Consider the following 24,303-nt stretch of genomic DNA (forward strand, 5'->3'; position numbering starts at 1 on the left):
ATTTCATAATTAGCTCCTCTTAAAACCAGTTTTTATTTCACAGAAATTGTATTCTTTAATAATTCACTTTGAAATGTCCAGGGCTAAGGATGAGGATACTTCAGGGCACAACTTGGGCAATCAGGAGAAGCAGACCACATGAAAGTGGTCCTCCCCACTTGACACCCCACGCAGAAAACTGCAAACAACTCAGAGAACACCTCTGCAAAGCCAGCCAGGTTGCCCAAGTCAGCGAAAGACCGTACTTGATTCAAATTACACATTCAGTACTGTACTGTACATATCCAGCATTACACATGCTTAAAATAAGTATGCATAATGACATATCAGGTCTCACTTTTCAAGTAAACTATAAGCAGGCAACTACAAGTTTTAAAACTGCTAAATAATACCTTTTTTACCTAAGTTGAAAATACTGTTGCATACACATTGGCTGCTTCAGAAGCCTTGGGCATGCAGACAGGAAGTGGAGAAAATATTTCAGTTAAGGATAATCACATGTTACGTGTACTTAACAATCTTTCCAGCTAAGCCAAATTCAGAGGAAGACTGCCTTGAAGGGCCAGGGTCGGTTTCCAGGCTGAATGGTTTCTAGGAGACGGAATCATACAGATGTTCCTTGACACATCTGTGCTTCTTCACAGATCCTAGAGGAAAATGCAGGCAAACCCACTCTGGTCCCCAGGGTGACTTCAGCCTTTGGGGGCAAGCGCACCTGTTTGTCCTGGCTAAGCGGAGTTTCTCAATTCTGGGAATTCCACCCAGGTCTGGATGGCTGCTCTAGGCTGATGGGGGCTGTTTCAACCTATAAAGCCCAGATGCAGCACGGCTATAGTTTGGCAGTGACCTCTAGGAACTGCAGGTTTCATGCTGAATAGATCATGGGTTCTATCTCCCAGGACAATGCTTGACAGTGAAAGATGGATTCCTTTGTTTGTTTACAGTTTTAACATGATCTCCCAAAATAGCCTAGCTTGTAATTAATAGCACCATGAAAACACAGATAATGGTAGAAAAGAATATCAAAACATGAAGTCACTTTTGATTCTGGGCAATGTTTCCTACTACTGGTGTCAACGAGTCAGCAAAGTAAACCATTTGAACTGAATTTGGGAAAATAAGATATCTTTCTGGAGCAAAAACTATGCTTATTTAGGGAGAATATAGGCAAGTTATATTCACTAGGCTACAGCTGTAATATATGAAACTGAGCAGCAGAAGGAAAAAATGTAGACATAGCTCCCAACTCAGTATGTCTGTCAAGTACTTATGTGGAAGTATTTTTAAAAGGAAAATTGAGGGCAGAAGAAGGCACCTAAATTGCTTGTGCAGTGGTCAACCGGGGTTCAGAAGTTGGAGAAAGAGTACTGTATTCCACTGTATTAGTAGGCTATCCTTACATATCCACACCTCAGAAATAAAATAACTGCAGTTTTGAAGCATCTCCCTCTGCTGCCTGATTAGAAAAGGAATGCTCCTCCTACAGAAAGAAGAGGTAGTCTGTTAGTGAAATGCAGACAGACTCTGGCTCTCAGCTGCCCATTTGCTTTGCAGATTCCATACCCTGGACATCTTTAAAACATTTTTATAGATGTGTTTGTTTTCCTGGCTGATGCATTGCTTAGAAGCAGATCTGAAGACAGTGTTTCCATCCCAGTGAGGTCTGTTTGTTGAGCACACACAAGCTGGGCTTTCTATAAAGCTAGTTGCGAGAGGGTATTTGTTTTGAGAGAACTCTACAGTACTAAGGCAGTCTGTTAAAATCCCTATTGACTGATATAGTCACTGGTCCAGACTGAACAAAACATCAGCAAAAGATGTATGTAGTCAAATCAAGTCAGACTCTCTGTGGTCCAGGAAACAGAGAATCTTGCTCTTCAAGTTGGAGGGAACTGGCCAGTGTGGCTCATGCCTGGTTGCCAGAGAGTTCCAAATTACGGGTCACATCTGTAACAAAAATTTAGCATAAGTTCTTTAAAAGCTCTCCATGTGCCAATCCCCTTTAGCAAGGCTTCCCCTTTCCTCTGCCTCTTGTAAACACACACATACACACACACACACACGCACACACAAACACAAGCAAACACATACCCCTTCCAAACTCTTCTTTATGCTTCAAGACTGAGCACCAATTCCACGTTTTCCATGGAGTTTTACCCAGCCCACTCTTGGCTACTATTGCAAACTTTGTCTGAACTCTACTACTTTGCAATTAATTGAGTACTTTTAACACTATCACATGACTCCACCCTCCATGCAAACATATTACCTCTCCCAGTGACATTATAAAATGAAGACAAGGACTGTCTTAGGTCTTCTCTCCCTCTACCCAATACACATTACTCAGCACGGTGTTATTCGTATAATAACAAATATTTGACAGTGGTGCTGAGTCATGCTCTGCCTGGAATTGTATATGTGTAATGCTGTCGGAATACAGAAGAAAGACCCTGCCTACCCTCAAGAAGCTTACACTCTGGCCATTTTCAGTTACTATTTGTTTACATGCAATTGCAAGATATATGCTAGGCTTGGTAGATGGGGCATGAAACTACCCCCTCTGATTTCAGCTGCACCACTTCTGAGCATGCTGACTATTCTAGCAAAATAGCCCCACCCTGCATTTCTCTGCTTTTCTGCCTCAGGGCTTTCTCTGAACGCTTAAGAGCAGCCTCATGGCATGCACAGAGCACGGCTCAGGAACAAGGGAGATTAATGCATCCTGCAGGCAACCCCAAGCCAGTGGGGATGGGAGCCAATGGATAAATGCCCCATTTGCCATCCTTCAGGAGAACAATTCTGGGAGACATTTGTATACTTCTCAGAAGTCCTGTGGCCTCTAGCTGAGATCTTAGTAATGCAACCTTCATCTGCTTTTCTGCCTTTCCTGTCTCCCTCTCCCTGTTCCCTCACCCCTTCTTCCTTCCAAATAAACTACTTGCACCCAAGTGTCTGTCTCAGGGTCTGCTTTCAGGGACCCAAATTAAGATAGACACATTATTACAAGCACAGAGATTGAGAGAAAAGATTTTTTTTTCCAATAGCAAAATAATGAAACACAAGCTCTTTGCTAGTGTCAAAGCTATGGTATCAACTCTCTGGAGAACCAAAGAATCACTGAACACCAGAAGAAACATCAACTTCTTTCATCTAAAAAAAATGAGGACTAAAGGCGATTTAGCCCCTTCCCATGCTTTAATTCCATGATTACAGGTGTTTTGTGCATCCCTTTTATACAAGTCCTTTACCACTGAGTGGTGGCAGAAATGCAGTGGCTTCTGTCTCATTATACACCTTCCATCACTGCAACCTCAAAGGCATAAGATTTACAAGAATGGATATTTCAGACTTTCTGGGATGGTCCTCAACTTAAGAACACTGCAACACTCACTCTGAATGAAACACTCACTCTGAATGAAAAAGGTCAGTCTCACCTAACTGACTTCCGCAGCCAACCAATTTCTCTAACCATGCACATTTTTTACGTTGAAATAACAATATCTTCACCAATTTCTCCTTCTTCCCCTTGGGAACACCAGCCCAGATCTTTCTTCCAAATCTCAGTTGAAAACCTTCATATCTGTGTATCTCCCACAGTGCCTCACTCAGTAATTTACACTAAATTGATATTCAATAAATCTCATCGTATGACTTAATGAACTTTTTAACAAGGAAGACTTAGAATAACCCCAATTTTTAAAATATCGATTGGAAGATTGCCTTGATACCATAGGGGTTTATGAACTTTTCGTTTATTTTTAATAGTGGTTTACAAACATGTTGTTTTCAATGAACTGGAGAGAGCATCAATTCAGTTAAAATGAAAATGTGGCTTTTTACAGAAAATACTAAAATTCAGTCTTAGAGACATTTTCCCTTCCTTTAAAATAAAAAATTAAAATTCTAGGCTTCATGTAAAAAACGCTCTTCCCTTCCCAAGCCCCCTCGTGTCACTGTACCTGTGGGTCCAGGCTTTTTAGCAGTGTTCACTGCTGCCATGAACATGTATTCACTATTAGGGTCATGCACACTGGAAGGACACTTCTGCAAGAAAAGTCAGAAACGTGATTTGTCATCTGCTCTTCCCCACCTCCATTCCTGTGGGGGATGTGTTTGTGTGTTTGTTACTGTTTTCTATTCGTTGTTGAAGCAGTATATGACAAAGTGTGATAATGTGACTTAGGCTCCTGACTTTAGGCTAAGTAGGAGAACAATATGAAAAAGGCTTTAAATAAAAACTGTTTCTGCTCAATGTCTTTTCTCATTTATGCCTTTACTGTTCCTTCCCCAGTAGACTTAGACCACGGGGCTTATCTTCCTCTCTTCCTTCTTTATCTCTCCTTTCAAATTCCCTTCTGACACGGATATACTCACTGTATGGCCAACAATCACACTGGGATATACCTGAGGACGCTAACACCCTTGCATAATATGCAAAATGGTATAGGTTCTTTGATTGAGAACCCGTTTTGTGATGCACTAAAAAGAATATCCCCCGGCACAGAGAGATTTTTGTTGTTATCGTTGTTGTTATTCTTTCATCTTTCTGCCTAGCTTTTCAGTGGGTTTCTTTAAAAGCAAGGAGTCCTAATAACTTACCATGTAAAGAAGCTGGCGATTTCCTTCTCAACTACTGATGGTGCCCTACGAGACTTTCTCACTGACTGTTTTTTAATTGACTGGTTGAGGAAAATGTATAACTCATTGTTTCATCTGCCCTGACTTTGGAAACTTAGAATCAAATTTGCAGCCCACATGTAATAGTTTTTAAAAGTCGGAAGCATCTATTTTTATCTTATAACCCTCCTCCTGCCTTTTTGTCTTTCCGTGGCCCCAATTTCCTTATCTTTTTTGAATAATAATAATGACATAGCTCTTTGTAAGCCACTGAATTCCTTTTGGAATGAAGCGGCTATAAAGTAAATAAGCTTCTGTTCCAAGTTAGTAGTTTAATTAGTAGGCATATCTTGAGGAAAGGAAATCATCTACCTGTTGATCAAATTACTCTGGCAAGAGTAATACTTACTTTGATGAGTAAATAACTGCTCGTATTCCTCAGTAAAGCCAGTGCAAGAAAAGATCAACGTTGCTCACCTTTTTTGTAAGCCAACATGTAAGGACACATCCAAAAATGCACGCTACAACAAAAGCCGCACATCCTATGGGTAACCAGAACTTCAGCTGGCAACAAAGCTGTGATTCTGGGTTGGAAAAAAATTAAGGTAAGGAAAAACTCTCAGAATCAAATCTCCTCTTTCAGTGCTGAATCACAAGTTCACTTAACAAATTTAAAAAAGCTGTTTAAATTAAACAGCTTGCCATAAAGCTTGCCTTCATTACAATCATGAAATCCAGTAAACAGTAAATAAATAACATCATCTCAGTATGATAGCAAGGATCCAGAAACTAAAACCGAAGACTCTATGCACGTATATTTCTATAAATGTGGTTAATAGAAAAGACTTCGCTGTCTATGTTTTTGCAAAAGAATAAGTAGGAAAAGTAAAGGTATAAAACTATTGTTTTCAATCATCTCACTTAATTCCACAATTCCCAGCACAAAACCCAAACCTTAAACTTTAGGTGAATAGAAGCAACAGCCATTAAGCCATGGGTTTGGATATTTCTCCTAATTTTTGTCCTGATTTTCAATGGCATGTGTGTTTTAGAGACAACATAACCTATTTCTAACTCAGCAGTCTATATGATTAAATTTCATATTGCTGATTAATATAATTATTTTTATTATTAATAAACATCCTTGTATTGTTATATTTCATCATAAATTATTGCCATCAATTGCACCGAAATGAACTCCAACACAAGAGATACTTATTTGTTTAACTGTTTTCATTAGTGAGAAAAACTGTTCAAATGTCTATGTACTCTTAAGTCTAGAAGATTAAAACAATGTCTTACCGTAAATATTCAAATATTCTTTGCTTAGAATATCTACTTGAAAAGGAGGAGGATCAAAAATTGATAGTTTGCAGATGTAATAGCTGGCATGAGAACTGTCCAAGTTATACAGAAAAAAAGAGACACTGTTATTGGATAACTGAAATTGACAGACGTTCAGATTCGTGATGGACACCGTGTCTCCACTTCCCTTTGTTTTAATGAGATCACAGAGTATATTATTCCCTTTCAACAACTGCATTTTAAATTGTTGGACAGTATCAGGGTATTTGCATAAAATTTGTACACCTCCATTGTGAAATATAAACATCTCAGATGTGGCAGAAGCATTGAATTCTCCTGGATAAAAAAAAAAAAAAAAAGTGACATTTTATGATTCTGTTGACCTAATCATTATATTTGAGCACAAAAGTCATCTCTTCTCTTCATAAAGTCACCTTTATTGCAACAAAATGCAGGAACTTCACAACCAAAAAATAGAACATGAAGGTAAAACTGTGTCTTGGGAAAAAACCTAACCAGAGACTTGTTTATCATATATGAATATATAATATGTAATATATTAAATAACATATTTACATAGTATGAATCAAAGAGAAATAGTTCCTGCCTTTGGGCAGATTTCATACTGGAGACAGATGATAGATAAATATGAAGTCATGCACCATAATTCATGCTAGGAATGGAGTCAAGTAAAGGTAGATGGGGTCACATTTTGACTGGAGAATCAGATAATGCCACTTGGAGAAAGTGACTTTGAAAATTGAACTTGAAGGAGGATTAGCACTTTAGTCAAACAATGAGAGATTTGGGGATAGACATAGTTTAGGAAAAAAACTTTTTAAAGCACAAAACAGCTTAAACTAAAAATGAATGGTTATATAAGAGTATATATTTACACTATACCCTCCCGCTAGAGAGTGAAAGAACAGATGAATCATTTTCAAATGATAGAAACATGTCTTCTCTGAACCTCAACCATTGAGAACTGAATCAAAGTCTGATGATAAAGGTAAAGACCCAGAGTTTTGTTTACTTTTTCATTTTTTAAAATAAATTTTAGCTTATAGGAAACCAAGGTTGTTTTTGCAAGCTACATGGGGATCACAGAAGAAGGAAACTGAAATGGATTTGGCCTGGTTGCAGATTCTGAGTTATTCAGTTATAAGTTCAAACAACTCTTTCCCTTCCTTTTTTCGTCTTCTTTTTTTAATATGACAAAGTTTCATGCTGAAATTGGGAAAAATTATTAGCATGACAGTTTTTAGCTTAAATTTTGAAATCCCTGGGGGGTTTTTTTTGGTTTTTTTTTTAAATTAATTTATTTATTTATATTTATTTTTGTCTGTGTTGGGTCTTCGTTTCTGTGCGAGGGCTTTCTCCAGTTTGTGGCGAGCGGGGGCCACTATTCATCGCGGTGCGCGAGCCTCTCACCGTCACGGCCTCTCCCGTTGCTGAGCACAGGCTCCAGACGCGCAGGCTCAGTAGTTGTGGCTCACGGGCTTAGTCGCTCCGCGGCACGTGGGATCTTCCCAGACCAGGGCTCGAACCCGTGTCCCCTGCATTGGCAGGCAGATTCTTAACCACTGCGCCACCAGGGAAGCCCAAAATCCCTGTTTTTATTCTTGAGAAAACTATGTAACAAGTACAAAGAATTTTTAAGGAAAAAAATTACCTACTCCTCCTTTTCCAGTGAAATAGAAATACTATTTCTGCATTTTTGCTCTCTATCTTCCAGACATATACTTATTTTATATAGCAAACCTATTCCTTTTGTTCTTCTATTGGCAGTTAATGTTATATCATAAACATTCCATTTTTTACATAGTCATCATACTTATCCTTTTTAATGGCTATATAAAAGGGCATAATGTTACTCTATCATAATTTGTTAAAGCATTCTACTAATGTTGACTGTTGGGGTTATTTTCAGCATTTTGATTTTATGTAAATATTTTGACATGTGGGCAAAATATTTAAAGACTCTGAAAACACTCGGTACCGCCATGTTGCTTTCGGAAAGAACTGTTCCACTTTATAACAGGACTAGCATTACCCTCCTGGCTTCACTTGTCACAGTTTTGTTTACACCAGTGCGTTCATTTTATTTAAAATTCACCATAGCTACTTATTTTTCTTAATACCTGTAGGCTTTCATTTATATCTCTCATATTGCTAGGGAATAGATTTTCAACTTGGGGATTTGATTGTGAAAATATACACAAGCGTTCTAGTTTTCAGTATGGCAGTCCAGATTATTCAAACTAATTCCCACACCAAAACAACCAAACACGCTGAATGAAATGTCTAAAAATATTAATGTAAAGGATTAAAGAGCTGAAAAAAAGAAGAAATTACTAGATTAAACTTGAAGAACCAGAATCCAGAGAGATAAGCGAAGGTTAGAAGTTGCTTTTACTTCGAGAGCATGTGCTGCTCTCCCAGATTCAAACTTCTGCTTTCAAGTCTCAACTCCCAGAGTCTGAAAGCGAGAAATCTAGTAAAAGACATTCTCCTCAATAAGCTCCTCAAAATCCCAAAGGGCTACAGCCTTGGAATACAGGTTAAACCAGAAATAAACCAGCCTTCATGCAGATTATAGCCCACCTTCAAATCACTTCAGTGGTCCAGAAAATCTCAATAATTGAACTTTGTCTAAGGTGATTTTGGATTATTATTACCCCTAAGCTTTTAAAAGTAAAAATGCAAACTATTACAGAAAGAAAAGGTTTACATCCTAGGCTTCAACTCATATCTACAAATAATAATTATAATGACAAGCATACCATAAAAAATAATCAGACATGCAAGGAAACAAGACAACAACAGAAACAACAGACTCCAAAACCAAATACACAATTATATATTTAAATTATCAGATCCCCAGAGTAAAGCAATTGAGCCTTCTGTGTTTAAGGAAATAAAAGACAAACTTGTAATAATATCTATAGATCACAGGAAACAAAGAAAAAAAGTCAACTAATTTGAAAAAGAACCAACTAGAATTGGCAAAAAAACCACATTGAGATTAGAAACTCAGCAGATATGTTAAGAGCCTATTAGATGGTTAAAGAGAGTTGTTGAACTGGAAAATTCGGCTAGAAAAACAATTCAGAATGCAATCAAAATCCACAGGTTCAAGAAACCTAACAAATCACAAGTAGATTTTTTTTAAATATGCACATCTAGACAAATCATAATAAAAACCCTAAAAACAGCCAGGGAAAAGAGACTGACTACCTTCTAAGAAGCAACTGTTAGACAGACAGGTGGTATCTCAACATCAACAGTAAAAGTCATGATACAGTGGAATTACATCTTATATCTTTAGAGTACTGAAAGAAACTGTCAACCAAAAACACATTGTCTAGGAGGCTAGAAACGGTGTATGCAACTTGAGACTTTGATAAATGAAGTATGCATGTTGTGATTTCTTGCATAATGACTGAAAGAATAGAAACAGAATATATAAACCAAATGAATATCTCAAAATTCAGTATGATGCTTCTGTATAAAGGGGAAGAGGAATTGGAATCAGGAAGGAAAACAAAGGGTGGAGAGACTTCTGTGGGCTGACAATGTTTTACCTCTTGACCTGTGATAATTGTAGGAGTAAGGTAGTATGTTTTGTAACTATTCGTTAAATTGTACATTTATATTTTTTCACTTTTGTGAATAGATGTTTTGCTCTAGAATAAAATAGTTTTCAAGTATAAAGAAGAAAAACAATGCTTGTTTCATTTAAAGAACTGAAGGTAAATGTAAGCAAAAGGCAAAGGGGAAAAACTCATCACATGAGAATAGGTGCAACCTACATTAGATTAAAGTGAAAGATGATTTGCATGGGGACTTATTTGTCTGAAAGTAAATTATGTTGCACTACTATTGCTTTGATGCTTATGTCTTTACTGTCTATTGCAGAAGATAAAATCAGTGAGCTGGTTCACAGTTCCTTTAGAAATGTTCAGAGCAAATTTCCCAAGGACTTTAGAATAGCAGTGTGTAAACCACAAAGAGATCTTGGAACAAAAGTGTCTGCGGCCACCTTGTGCACACACAGATGTAGATGCATTGTCTTCTACTTCGGAAGATGATTTTGTCAGCAGCTTTTTCTCCTTTTGGGCCCACACTATGACCTATAACCCAACGCAAGATGAAATATAATGGTTGGCGATGCAGGGTGATAGAAGTGCAATGCAGTGGTTCCCAAGGAAACCAGAGGAAAATTCTGGCTTTGCCATTAGCAAGTCTCTGTGACAAGGATACCTCTCTAGACTTTAGTCTCTTCAGCTGTGAAATAAGGAAGTGAGACCAAGACATCTTAAAGTTCTTTCCAACACTTACTCTCTATGGATTGAGGATGAGAGCATATCTAGATGAGACCATGAACAACCAGAGATACTAGTTTGCTGTTGGGTTCTCCAGAGGAGAAACCATGTTTCCATAATACTCTCTCTGTCCCAGCATCTTACTGGGCTGTTCCATGAAGTCAGGAGAAATGAAAATTAATGAGACAATCTTCCTGGCCCATAAAAACATTTAGGTATGGCGAGGAAAACTACCTAAGTTTTTCTTGAGTGACAGTGCCATTGACATCAGAGGAGTAACTGGAGATCCCAAAGTGTCATTTCTACTGGACACTCTTAGTTATTTGTTTTATCATTTTCAATCTAAAAACTACCTAGGTCACCTTTTTATTATTAAATGTGGTGACAAGAAGCCTGACTTAAGTGTCCACATACCCGATGCTTAAACTTTCCATCTGGAAAACGATTTGGCAACTCTTGGTCTGCTATTTGAATGTTTTCAACTAAAGGAATCAGATAGGGGATTTAATCAATTGCTTCATAATTACTTTGGCACCTGTAGAACAGATATGCTCAAATACCTAATCACAAAATCCTTAGTCTTTGATGATATATATATTTTTTAATTAATTAATTTATTTATGTATTTATTTATGGCTGTGTTGGGTCTTCATTTCTGTGCGAGGGCTTTCTCTAGTTGTGGCAAGTGGGGGTCACTCTTGATCGTGGTGCGCGGGCCTCTCACTATCGTGGCCTCTCTTGTTGCGGAGCACAGGCTCCAGACGCGCAGGCTCAGTTAATTGTGCCTCACGGGCCCAGCTGCTCCGCGGCATGTGGGATCCTCCCAGACCAGGGCTCGAACCCGTGTCCCCTGCATTGGCAGGCAGACCACCACTGCGCCACCAGGGAAGCCCCTTTGATGATATTTGAAAAATAGTATCAAAAGGAGATCATTCCTATAATCATGACTAAAGCATTTAATGGATAGACGATTTAAGGAAAATCTGAATACGTTAGTTCCTTATAACTGCTGAAGCAGCTAGAATCTTTTCTCCACCTTCCCTGGATGTTCTTATCTCCAAGTCTAATATTCAGTCAGGAGTACTGGTACGATAGCACCATTTTTTATAGCCGGTGTTTGCTTTGATTGGGTGTCAAATCTCTTTGGTCATTTCCCCTGTCATACCAGTAGTTGAAAATTGTGACTATTCCCCTCATCAATCTCTTTCTTCTTGTTCTTTCTTCCCTTATATCAAGCTTAAATTCGCTTCGCATACCGCTTTTTTTTTTTTTTTAACTTTTGGGTTTGTTTATTTATTTATTTATTTATTTATTTATTTATTTATTTATGGCTGTGTTGGGTCCTCGTCTCTGCGCGAGGGCTTTCCCTAGTTGCGGCAAGCGGGGGCCACTCTTCATCACGGTGCGCGGGCCTCTCACTATAGCGGCCTCTCTTGTTGCGGAGCACAGGCTCCAGACACGCAGGCTCAGTAATTGTGGCTTACGGGCCCAGCTGCTCCGCGGCATGTGGGATCTTCCCAGACCAGGGCTCGAACCCGTGTCCCCTGCATTGGCAGGCAGATACACAACCACTGCGCCACCAGGGAAGCCCACACATACCGCTTTTTAATATAAAATTATCCTCCAAAATATTCTCTCACACTATCTTTGATATGTTCCTCACTCTCCCTACCATAACCATCTCCATTTCCAATCCCCATAAGCTCTCGTATACAGTCTGTACATGTTTCAGACATCCTGTAAACACCCCTACCTTCACACTTGTGTTTCCTGTAACATGATTCAACTTCTGCCCAGCATCATACACAGTCAAGCCTAGCAAACATACAAATCATACAGCAAGTCCAATTTTTCCACATACAGACAACTGATGACCCAGACAGATTAGATTATTTGTCTGAGGTCACACAACTTCTTGGGCAGATGAAAGATTTGAGGTACAATCTGAGGTTGAAATGCCACTAGCAGCAACCAAAGGAAGTATAATGGAAGCAGGCAACCACATGAAAGTGGTCACTATAGACTACAAAGTGGTCACTATAGACTGAGTCTTAGAGGATCACTGTTGAAATCCTTCTACAGGAAGAAAGTCTAATTTCCTGCACCTCTGTTCTATGTCTGGTAGAATCTACCCATTTCTCCATCTAAGCTGCAATTGGTCCAAACCAGCATTCTCTCTCTCTGGGATGACAAGAGCTTCCTAACTTTCTGCTCTCACTCACGCCCATTCACCATCCACTCTCCTCAGGGAAACCAGAATAATCTTCTTACATACATAATCAGATAGTATACTTGCCCTGCTTGTAAAGCATCCAGGGCCTTCCCATCTCATTTAAAAGAAAATCTAACTCCTTATGCTAGTTTCCATGACTTGCGTGATCTACCCTGTCTTGCTAACACCATTTTATACCAGCCACTCACCACACTGCAGTCACACTGTTCTTCTTTCTATGCCTCAAACACAAGAAGTTGGTCCCCAGGGCTTTGAATTTGTTGTTTCTTTGCCTGGAATGTTATCTCTGATTTTCATGTGGCTGCTTCTTACTTCTCCAGCAACCATTGACCGCTCAATCCAAAACACACTGCAAGTCATTTTCTAGCATATTACCTGAGGTTGCTGTCTGCTTCGTTTTCTTGTTTACTGTCTGGCTACCCCACTATAACATAAGCTTTAAAATGAGGGACCTTGTTGATTTTATTCACAGATTCATCCCAAGTATCTACAGTAGCACCTGGTAAGTAGTAAGTCACACTAAATATGTATTGGATGGATGGATGGATGAATGGATATGTAGATCTCAGTGATGTTATAAATCTGGGGAGATAAAGCATAGACTATAGAATATAAGAATCAAAAGGGCTCTTAGAAATGATTCAGTTAAGCCTTTCATTTTAAATTGTACACTTAAATTTATCAAGCTAAACTGGGGCCAGAAAACTGAGTCTTTCCCAGGATTACATAGCTCATAGCTGGGACACGATCCCAGGGTTAGCTACGGCATGTTGCCTTTCTTCTGCAGACAAGTACATGCAAATATACAATCAAGTACAAAAGACACCTCCTCAACTGGGATGTCAGGTTCTAATGAATATTATCTGGCTGAGCTTTAAAGAAGCACGTTCTTTAACTATTATAAATATCTACCAGGTTCATAAAGACTTGTTTAGATGGTTGACTATTCTCTTGGCTCTTTTGTGTCTATAGAAGGGAAGACAGGTTTCAACCTGGTTATTATTTGTATCCTCTAAAGTGCAGAATCATTAAATTTGCCCAGTGGATGTCCAGGACAGGTGCCTCTGAACCAATGATTGTTGTAATACATCCAGATGTTTCATAACCAGAACATGTTAGTGATTTGCAATAGAAACACCATGCTATAAAATTTAGCATTTAGTGCATTGCTAAAAACACAAACAGGAATATGTTCTCTTGAATACTGGTGATGAGTCTAAAAATCTGAATATTCAGACTTCATTTTCGTTTTGCTACCATATCTGTTTACTTCTTGTTGGTGCTCCTAGATTATAAGTACTCTAGAAAATAGGTGCTATATCTTTAATCACATTGACTACTATGTCTAAAGGGTGCAATTTTTCCAATAGAGGTTCAAACCTGTTAACTGCTGCTATGATTTTTATAACATTACTGTTGATATCAGCAGACTAATGTTTCAAGAGTAAACTCAGAATGTTTATATCAGATGATTTCTTTAGATCTTCAAAATTTTTAAAAGATAAAAGCATTTGCATCTTCTTTTTGGGGAGCTATTAAGAAAAAAATCTCTGAAGAAAAGGGTCATTCAGCTGAGAATCGCATTATGATTCAGAAGTTTATTTACAAATTGATTCTTTTACATCTAAACTATTTCATTTCTTCAGTGTAAGATTGTCTTGATAGAACCCATCCTGCCAGGACTCTTTATAAGCAGTTGTATTATTCCTGGTTGAAAATCTTTTAGCAAAAACACTTAGAAAACCCACACAGTGCAGGGGATATGAGACGGATCAGCAATTTCACTTTATTCTCCTTAACTCAGACTTCTAACCACAAACCTCCACAAAGGTCTGAGTGATCGAAAGATAAGAGTTCCTGAGTTTGCAATTATTGATAGTGCTTATTAAAAATATTTTCTGTAATCCAACAATGATAAGCTTTAGCTTAGCACAGCACATGAATGTGACGTAAGAAGTGAAGTTCTAAAAATTGCAATGTTTATATTAGGGTTTTGTTACATTTGATCTTTTCCTAAGAAATTCTGTCATTTAAAAAATATGCTTTCTACCACTTTTTTTTTTACCTCTCATAAATCCACTGTCATTTCTTATGCATCTACTAGCTAAAACTTTTGGAATCCTGATTAACAGATTTTTATATATGCATAATTTCTATATTTACATTATTATTCAAAGGCATCCATAATCTAAAGTAGTGATTGAAATTGGTAGCAAGGGTAGGCAAAATAAGCCCAATCCCAAGTCTTAACATTTGCAGAAAAGGAAGTCAAAAAAAATGAAGAAAAAAAGTAAGGAGAAAGTTAAAAAGGCAAAAGACTATGAGCGCACCTGCACGTGCACACGCACGCTGACACACACACACACACACAATGTGTGAATTTTCTATTCTCCAAGGAACTCTGTAGAGGGGGTAAAACAACCTTTGATGCTCTAAAATGCATAATTTTTTTAATGAAAGATTGATTTTCTCCTCGTAAAAACTGATTTTCTTTGTGAAAATGGAAAAATCCCAAAGGTGTTATAAAACTTCGTAGCAATATTTACAAAGTAATTAGAATAAACTCTACTCTCTACTCCAGTAACCCACACCTTCATCTCCAGCCCACTCCTCCCCTTGGCTTAGTTCCTTATTTCCAGTTTCCTTTCAACGTCTCTATCTGGATGTGTCCCCTGACATATCAAGAGTAACATTTCCAAACTGAGCTCAGCATCCACTCACCAAGCCCAAGTCCTGTCCTTTAAGGCATCAGGACCTCAGAGTCTTCCTCATTACTCCCTCTCTCCGACTGTCCTGATCCAATTGGTCACCAAGTCCAGTTGACTCTAGCTCATGGATGGTTTTTCCCCATTCCCATTGCCAAACTAGGACTTTTTCACATCTTCCTTCATCTGTGGAAGCATCTTCTTGACTGGCCTTCTCAACAGCAGTCTCTCCCTCCAAATCCATTCTCCATGTTGCTTGCAAAATTGTGTTTCTACAAAGCATTTCACTCCCCAGTTTGAAAATATCCACTACCTTGTTGCTTATGAGGTAAAAAAATAAATCAATTTTCTTGGAATGACACAAAATCTTTTAACAATCTCAGGGACCATATAGCTTCAAGCTACACCATACTTTTTGGCCATTACTTTCACATTGTCACTTCTATCCCCATAGACTAGAATATCCCATTACCCCTTTATCTGCTTAGAAATCCTCATTCGTTCTTTAAGAACCACTTTAAAGAACCGCTTTGTCCCTGAGACCCCCAGACAAAGACTCCTATCTCAATGATTTCAATAAAGCCTTGTTTATACCAATATATTTATAATGTGTATAAGCTTAGATCATGATTATTTTTGTCCGTCTTCCTCATTTAAACATAAACTTCACAAGGATAAGGACTGTATCATGGTCACTTAAATAATCCTAGGACCTGGAATACATTAGATGCTCAATAATAATAAATGAATGAATGAATAGAAGAATATGGAAGCTGAGCATGGCTGGTAAATGTCCTGCAATGAGGTGAGGAGGTGAGCAAGAAAAACAGAGCAGGGGATCCAATCTACTGGATAATGGAGAATGCTTGTTTCCAAGTCCAAAGGCAAAGTCTCACACTGAATGATGCCCAACCAATTGTCTGAAGCCCAATAGTTCTGGAGTTATATAAACATCTAAGCTTTCAAAAACTTCCAAATAATAATAATAATTGCAACTTACAAGCATTGCATGTTTCCCATGTATTAAGGTTTCAAATTCATTACATGCAATATATCATTTGATGTTCATAACAACATTTGACATCAGATTTTCTATTTTTATTCCTATTTTACAGATGAGGAAACTGAGGCTTGAGTAACTGGCCCCAGGTCATAGAGGCAAAATGTGGTGGAGCCATGATTTGAATCTAGACAATTTGAGATCAGGGTCCACATTTCTAAGGAGCTGCTTAGTCCAATAATCTAGTCCAACCCCTTAATTTTATAGAAGCTGAAGCACAGAAGCTAAAGAGACTTGCTAAGAAAAGAGAAGAAAACAAAAAAGAAGCTTTTAACATTAAGCTAGATTTGGAAGTTATTTTCAAGTATTTCTTTTCCTTCAAGATGTATTGGGTGTGTAATTGTCCCAAATACTTAAAGTAGTATTTACATTGGTGCCACATATGTATTCTACGACTGAAAAGGTTATTATGCACCAAAAAACATATATAAAATTATTTATTTGATGTGAAAATACATTCTTTAACATACCTGTTTCCCTAGACAGCCTCATTCATGGATCATTGTGTGTTGAACTGCCCTGTGTACTTAAACCTGCAACAAAGTCTGGGTCCTTGCTCTGATGGGATCTAAATTCTTGATGAGTATTCTGTAACTTATCTGCCTGTAGAAATGTAAAAAGATGTATTCACATCTACAAGAAACTCTATTATAATTAAGAGCAAACAGGAACTACTAGGAGATTTTGCTTCAGTCTTAGATAGTACAAAATGAGCAGAACTTGAATTGTGAGGGCAGTAGAGGTTTTGTTTCTTGTTTTTTTCATGAATGAATTTTTTTTCATGCTAAGCCCTAGGAGAGTATAAATGTTGGCTATAAAAGTTTGATTTCTCATATTCAAAAAAGTTCCATTTAAGTGATTCTTTGTTGCTTGTTGGAAGTGCCATGTCTATGGCAGCACACTCAGAAAAACAAAAGACTATCAGAACTAGTGGTTGACTGACTCAAAATTCTTGAGCCCAAAATTCTTGAGTCCATCACCTTCCTTTAAAGACAAACTGCTTCTTCTTAGCTTTTCCTCATGCAAAGTAGATGCAGCCATCGGTATGTTATACGAGAGTCAGAGGAGATTCATATCCCAATTTCTGACTCTCTCTTTAAACTCGCAAATCTCAGTCTGTTTCAATCGACCATACAGGCCAAACTAATGGAAAAAAATTGCTTGTTGACCAACAGCTTTCATTTGTGTTACATGTTTTCTACATATTTAAGTTCCACTTTCCAAAGTATAATTCTGAATTTTCCTCAAAAGGTATTGAACGCCACATTCTTATTTTACTTAGAATGACGAAAACGTGTCATTTAATAGACTCAATTTATTAGAAGAGCAGTAACACAGAGATGCCATTTATGGAGTAAACGTGGTCTTTTCTTTGGGTATTGAAGGCTACAAATAATTGGTATATATATGTGTGTGTGTATGTGTATATATACACATACATATGTATATATGTATGTGTATATATATGTATATATATGTGTATATATATACTGGGCTTTGAATTTGCAAAGCCCAGTACATCTTTTTATGTATAAAATTTATATTCTTAGGATAGGGAGACAGCATGAACTGTGGGTTTTGCTCGGTTTACAACTGTGACTACTGAGGCCAATTTTTTTTTTACGTCAAACAAGTCTATGGATACACAGTGAGCAAAGCTCAGATGAGAATTGAGGTCCTCCCTACACACCTACATTTTGTTTCTACCAAGAAATGGGAATATGCTGCTAGCAATTTAAGAACTATAATATTCCGTTTCATCTGAGGGAGTTGTTAACAGCCATAGCAAGTTATGAAATTCATTTTGCTCACTAATGATGATAAAACAAGGATCTCGAGATCTTACATGAAAATAATAGGCATGTCTAAAAAGAAGGAAAAAAGACAAAGAAAAAGATATGACTAAACAACTACTGGGAGAAAATATCCCCGAAATTTAAAAAACCCCAAAAAACCTGAAGTCTGCAGATTGAAAAGGCTCACTCAGTCCCAAGCAATGTTAATGAAAACACTCACAGAATTAGGCATATCCTAGTGGAATTCCTGAATTCCATTATTGAAATGAATAACAAGATTCTAGAGATACTTTTTAATCTACTTGCAAAGTAATGAGACGCAGACTAACATGGAACTACTCACCTGCAACCCTAGAAGCCAGCATACAGTGAATGAATATCCAGAGACTATAAAAGAGTGCAGTCCAGGAATCCTACTCCCAGAAAAGAGATTAGTCACCCATCAGAGTAAAGGAAGACATCTTTACCCATGCTGGAATTCAGAGTTTGAGGTATCTGAAGAAAATAATGGAAGTCTTCTGATCATTGGATCGGAACAAGGATGACAGGACAGGAGCAGATGGCAAGAATGATGCTGCCGCTGGGAAAAGGTGACGTGAGTGTAAAGAATTCTTGAACCAGAAGAGAAATACTGTCAGAGGAAACTTAGCAATGATCTGCAACTACAAGTTTTCAGTTATTTCAACAAAACCCATGTATGGGGCAGGGGTTCACTAAGCGGAAAGCAAGAGAGTGAAAAGAGAACATTCCAAAGTTCTCACGTCACTGCGGGGGATGGGAGGTGGGGTAAACACGTCAAGCAAGGCTACTGTCATTATTTTCTTTACTACAATAATAAATAGATATTCAATTAAGCTGCTCTGAACATGATAATGAATTAGTCAACTAGGACGTGTAGTCAACCTTCCAAATTACAGAGGGAAAGAGGGGAGTTAAAAGAAACTTCCTTCTACCAACAAAAATAGGGCTTCCCTGGTGGTGCAGTGGTTGAGAATCTGCCTGCCAATGCAGGGGACACGGGTTCAAGCCCTGCTCTGGGAAGATCCCACATGCCGCGGAGCAACTAGGCCCGTGAGCCACAACTACTGAGCCTGCGCGTCTGGAGCCTGTGCTCCGCAACAAGAGAGGCCGCAATAGTGAGAGGCCCGCGCACTGTGATGAAGAGTGGCCCCCACTTGCCGCAACTAGAGAAAGCCCTCGCACAGAAACGAAGACCCAACACAGCCATAAATAAATAAATTTTAAAAAAAATGCAGGGGCTTCCCTGGTGGCGCAGTGGTTGAGAATCTGCCTGCTAATGCAGGAGACACGGGTTCGAGCCCTGGTCTGGGAAGATCCCACATGCCACGGAGCAGCTGGGCCCGTGAGCCACAGCTGCTGAGCCTGCGCGTCTGGAGCCTGTGCCCCGCAACGGGAGGGGCCGTGATAGTGAAAGGCCCGCGCACCGCGATGAAGAGCGGTCCCCGCGCACCGCGATGAAGAGTGGCCCCCACTTGCCGCAACTAGAGAAAGCCCTCGCACGAACCGAAGACCCAGCACAGCCAAAAATAAATAAATAAATAAATAAATAAATAAATAAATAAATAAATAAAATTTAAAAAAAAAAAAATGCAGCTGAATAACCCCCATTTTAAGTCCAAAACATCAGATAAGTTCTCCTAAAATCTACAGTATAGAATCCAGATATCTCTGATATCTGGATGGGCGTGGTCTCCATTGCCCATAATGTCTAGAAAGAGTGTCTTCTAAATGCAGACAGAGGGTCCCATTTTTCTCAGATCCTTTTACGATTAAGAGCCTCCTATTCTTCCAGAATCACTAAAAGAAGACGACTTTGTTAAGTTTTACACTGAGATCAATAGAAGACTGAGAATCACCAAGATTTCTTTCCTCTTAACTCACCAACCAAATAACAAAACTGATGAGAATTTCTCTCCTTTGAGATTCATATTATATCTCCACTACTTCAACATGGTGTGGAAAGAATGTGGATACTGGAATCAGACATATTTGAATTCTAATCTTGGTTCTGCCACTAATTACTAGGTAACCAAACACTTAGCCTTTCCTGGTCTGAGATTCTTCAAAGATTAACTGAAAGTAAGAATGCCTACCTCTTCATGGGATGAGAAAGCCTACATAGTTGGGAGGATTAAAAATATGCCAAAGGAAAGGATCTGCAAGAGCTTAGTTGACTTCAGTTTGGTTCTTTACTTTGCATTTAGAGCCTTTAAAATGGTAGTTGCTGGATACATGCATTGTGGTGATATTTTGAATATGAAGATTGTTCAGCAGTTTACTATCTCCATCTAGCCATTTGTGCCCCAATTTTGCCACCTGTCAAATAGGATAACAGCTTGCACATGGCATGGTTTTCTGTTGATGAGGGGGAACGTTGGTTTTCCAAGATAAATATCATTCCAGAAGTACAATTTATTCATCAGCTTAATTTGCCAACTAGAAATAATTCCACCTAGGCTGGATCGATCCTTCCACAGTGGTAACACCATTGCTAATTCAAATCTCCTGAGCATAATATCACCACCATAAGTGCCTAAATGGGTTTGGCATATTGGATGCTTTTTAGCAGTACAAACCCTTCAATGACTTGAACCAATGTTCTTGGAAGAAAATCCACAATCCTTCACATGGTGCATATGGTCTGAATGGTCTGGTCTCTGCTTTCCTTTCCTGCCTTATCTTGCACCATCTCCAACCCCTTTCCTCTCTGTACTCAGGCACATCCACTTTCTTCCAGCTTCCTGACTTACTTCATTCCTTCCTGCCACAGGTCCTTTGCACTTACTCTTTTCATGATATGGAATGTTCTCACCCACCATCCCACCATTCTCCCCATTTATTCCTATTTGTCCTCCAAGGCTCAGCTCAAGTGCCACCTCCACAAGAAAGACTTGGATGAACCCACCCCCCAACCGCACCTCCACACCCACCAGTCTATGCAGGTTTCTTTGTTACATCCTCTGATAGGACTGAGTTTTGCCTGTAATTGTCATTCATTCATGGGATTATTTGATTAGTGTCTCTCTCCCAGCCATTCAGTTAGCTTCATGAGAGCAGGGGCTGACCTGATTTTGCTCATCATTGTACACACAACAGCTGGCACAGTACCTCCTGCACGGCAAGTGCTTGGTGCTGAATGAATGGATGAGTGAATGAATGAATGAATATCAATTCCAAAGCTATTCCTTTGTTGCTCATGCAGCTAAAGGATTTCATTGGGTTGTATAAAAGCCATAGTTAAACAAGCAAGTGGCCCCAAACTGCCCTTGGGACCTTAAGTAGACTCTAATTCCTCATTCCTTTTTCCTCTTTATTTAAGAGCATTGGAGCCACCACAAGATCAAATATTTGACCAATACACTTTTGTTTTTTAATTCTTTGGAGAGAAAAATAAAGTCTATTTTTGGTACCACAGCAAAACTTATTTCAAAATAAAGTTATACCTACTAAAAGTTCTGTCTGCACTTTTACTGTCAGTAGAGCTTCCCAATGTAATATAATTTCACTTTGCTTTTTCTCAGCCTCAAAAACATGAGGCTCAGACTTAAAGATGAAACAAAAATAATAGAAAATGTACCAAGTAAGAAGCAGCAGAAGTACATATTAATTTCATTGTAGGTAACATTATCTAAAGTATTCAAGTAGAGTGTGATATATACCATGTAAGAGAAAGAATTGAGGACTTCAGAATGATTTTTTTAATGTCTACAGAGGCTAGGGAGTGTTTTTACATCATCCACTACTCCTTAGCCTTTTAGAAGGACCTTGACATTAGTGTCGAAAAAACTCTGTGGCAGCCAGGGCGTTTCTGACAAAAGACCACCCAGATAAGATTAAAATCAAAATCCTTCTTTTCAAAGCCCTTCCATCTTATTTTCTCCTTCAGAAAGAATCCCCAGCCCAAATGCCAGGACTACTTAATTTTCATTCTCTTGACACAAGTCATTTTGTCTTTCATCTTTCTCTGAGAACAGTAAGCCATTCTTCTACTTTATTCACTAAAAAGTAACTTCAAGCAGGTAATTTAAAGTTTTAATAATCCGATGAGACATTTTTCTTCATCTTAAAACAGTGACATAAACACCCTTAGCCATGGACTTGGGCTCTTCTGTAATCGTTCTTACTTTCTGAAAACAAACAAACAAACAAAAACCTTTTCCAATTGATTTTTCTTAATGTTCACTTGAATTATAACAATAATAAATATTCAGTAGGTCACTTACCTGCTAGAACTTCAACTTGGAAGCAGAAGAGAAAGAAATACCAAAGATCTGACTTCATGTTTGCCAGAAACAAACACAATTTTCTCCTTCAGTGTTTAAGGCTGCCAGTGAATTCATGTCCTCTGCTGTTTTCTGTTTGCTGGAAAGGAAGTGGGTTTTTTGGGGGTTGATGTAGTGTCACACTTACCATCAAGGCAGGGAGGTGTCTCTTAATTGATGTCAGTGGCTATATGGCATTATTGCTCATGGGGGTTAAGCTTAATCCATGGATTATTAAGGATTTTGAAGACAGAGGAAAACTTTACCCTCATTTCAGTTCCATGAAAAGAAGTGAAAGAGACAATGCCTATTCTTTTCAGAACCACCCTATTCCTCTGAATCAATAGTTTTGGGGATAACATGATCTAAAATTAACCACATGATAAATAGCATGTATTTGGACACATTTCTATCTTATGCTATTTGCTCCAGAGAAAGAAAGCCTTTGAAATAGGACAAGAAATAAAAGAAATTACAACAGAACTTGAAATGATGATACTGGAAGAAGAGCAACACAGGAATCTAAGAAAGAATATTTATATGGCATTCATTGTAGATGGTAATTTTCCAAGTGTTAGAGTTGGTTTTAATCTAACTTAAACCTTGCCTTACATAGTACAGCAGAGTCTGTAGAAATCAGGGATTCTACACCTATAGCCTCAGATGAAAGCAAGAAAGCTGAAGAGCCTACCCATGGTCTCTCTATCCATGCAGGGTGATAGAGTAGACAAAAACAACAGTAATAATAATAAAAATAATTATGTTTATATGTATATAAATGTTTTACATGAAATAATACATGTTAATGCAAAGCATACATAAAGTTAAGTGTAGAATAATATATACTATATTTAATATGTATAAAATATGTGAATATAGCTAATATTATATTTATATTGTTTCACATTTATGTAGGTGGATTATTTGTATATGTTTATATAATGTCTTATACATGTATTAATTCATTTAATCCTCTTAACCATCCTATGAATGGGGACTGCTAGTCTCCCCATTGTACAGATGAGGAAAACTGAGGCACAGAGTGGTAAATTACCTGGCCCGAGTCACCTAGTTAGTAAGTGGCAGTGTTTGGATTTGGAGTGTGTAGCTCCAGAATCCTCACTCTTAACCAAGCAGGTGAAACCAGTCATGCCAAGGCCTGCTGAGCCTACCACTCAGAGGTCTGAACTGGCTTCCAGAATGCTGGATCCAGGTTAGGTTTCTGGGGAGTAACAGGGCAGGATAGATTCTCAGCCTGCAGAGCTGACATCTAGGTGAGAAGCTGGAATCAGCTGGGCAGGGCAACCAAGGTGTCAGTCCAAAATGTCCAGGCTCTGAAGCAGAATCCAGGATGGTCTATAAAAAAGCAATTAAAGATACTGGAGAGTCAAGGGGTTCCAAAGGTAAGGTAGGAGGCTGATCCTGCTGTGATTTCCAAGCTGCTGAGGCTTCCCCGGTAACTTTTTTAGGGCTCCTGGGCCTCCATAGTGGATGTGAAAGAAACCATTTGAAGTGTAGAACCTGAGCGGTACAGACTGGGTCACGAGGTCCCCTGGGAACCTGTTACCCGTATCTCTTTCCTTTCCCTTCTACTTTGCCCTGACAGCATCAAGAGTCTCACTGACATTTTACTGGAGTCCTTTCCCAGCAAAGACAGGCAGTAGAGAATAATTGACTTTTTCTAACCTAGTTGTGGCCTAGCTCTGGAACTGAGAATAGAGAGATTTTACTTCATTTGATAAAAGCTGCTACAAATTCTAGAGCTGAGCTGCAGTTACGCAGAGGAAAATGGAGGAGGGAACCTAATAATGAACATTTATTGAGTATGTACTATGTGCCAGGTACTGCGCTTCACATGAATTGTCTCATTCAGTTCTCACAACTACTCTCTGAAGTAAACCTTGTCATTATTGCCATTTCCCAGATGAGGAAACTGAGATTTAGAGAGATTAAATAAGTAGCCCACGATCACACAGCCG

The 24,303-nt window shown here is 38.5% G+C and overlaps 1 protein-coding gene across 1 annotated transcript; it reads right to left on the minus strand.

Moving 5' to 3' along the window:
- Positions 1-1,906: 1,906 nt before the first annotated feature.
- On the minus strand, positions 1,907-22,353 carry ICOS (inducible T cell costimulator). The gene is made up of 5 exons (XM_007190579.1): positions 22,286-22,353; positions 5,920-6,258; positions 5,095-5,201; positions 3,960-4,044; positions 1,907-1,947 (listed from the first exon to the last, which is right to left on the minus strand). The coding sequence occupies exons 1-5, from the start codon at positions 22,341-22,343 to the stop codon at positions 1,907-1,909; spliced, it is 630 nt and encodes a 209-aa protein (XP_007190641.1). The 5' UTR covers positions 22,344-22,353.
- Between the last annotated feature and the right edge of the window lie 1,950 nt (positions 22,354-24,303).

The sequence above is a fragment of the Balaenoptera acutorostrata genome, chromosome 8 (assembly GCF_949987535.1).
Source record: "Balaenoptera acutorostrata chromosome 8, mBalAcu1.1, whole genome shotgun sequence".
In the NCBI taxonomy this organism is placed as follows: domain Eukaryota; kingdom Metazoa; phylum Chordata; class Mammalia; order Artiodactyla; family Balaenopteridae; genus Balaenoptera; species Balaenoptera acutorostrata.

What these genes read in the sequence shown, in the direction of transcription:
- ICOS (XM_007190579.1), bottom strand. Translation starts at nt 22,343, where the DNA reads ATGAAGTCAGATCTTTGGTATTTCTTTCTCTTCTGCTTCCAAGTTGAA. An exon ending in CCAAGTTGAAGTTCTAGCAG is followed by an intron (nt 6,259 to 22,285) that starts GTAAGTGACCTA and finishes TTTTTTATCCAG; the next exon opens with GAGAATTCAATGCTTCTGCC. An exon ending in TAAAAAGCCTGGACCCACAG is followed by an intron (nt 1,948 to 3,959) that starts GTACAGTGACAC and finishes TTTTTGTTACAG; the next exon opens with ATGTGACCCGTAATTTGGAA.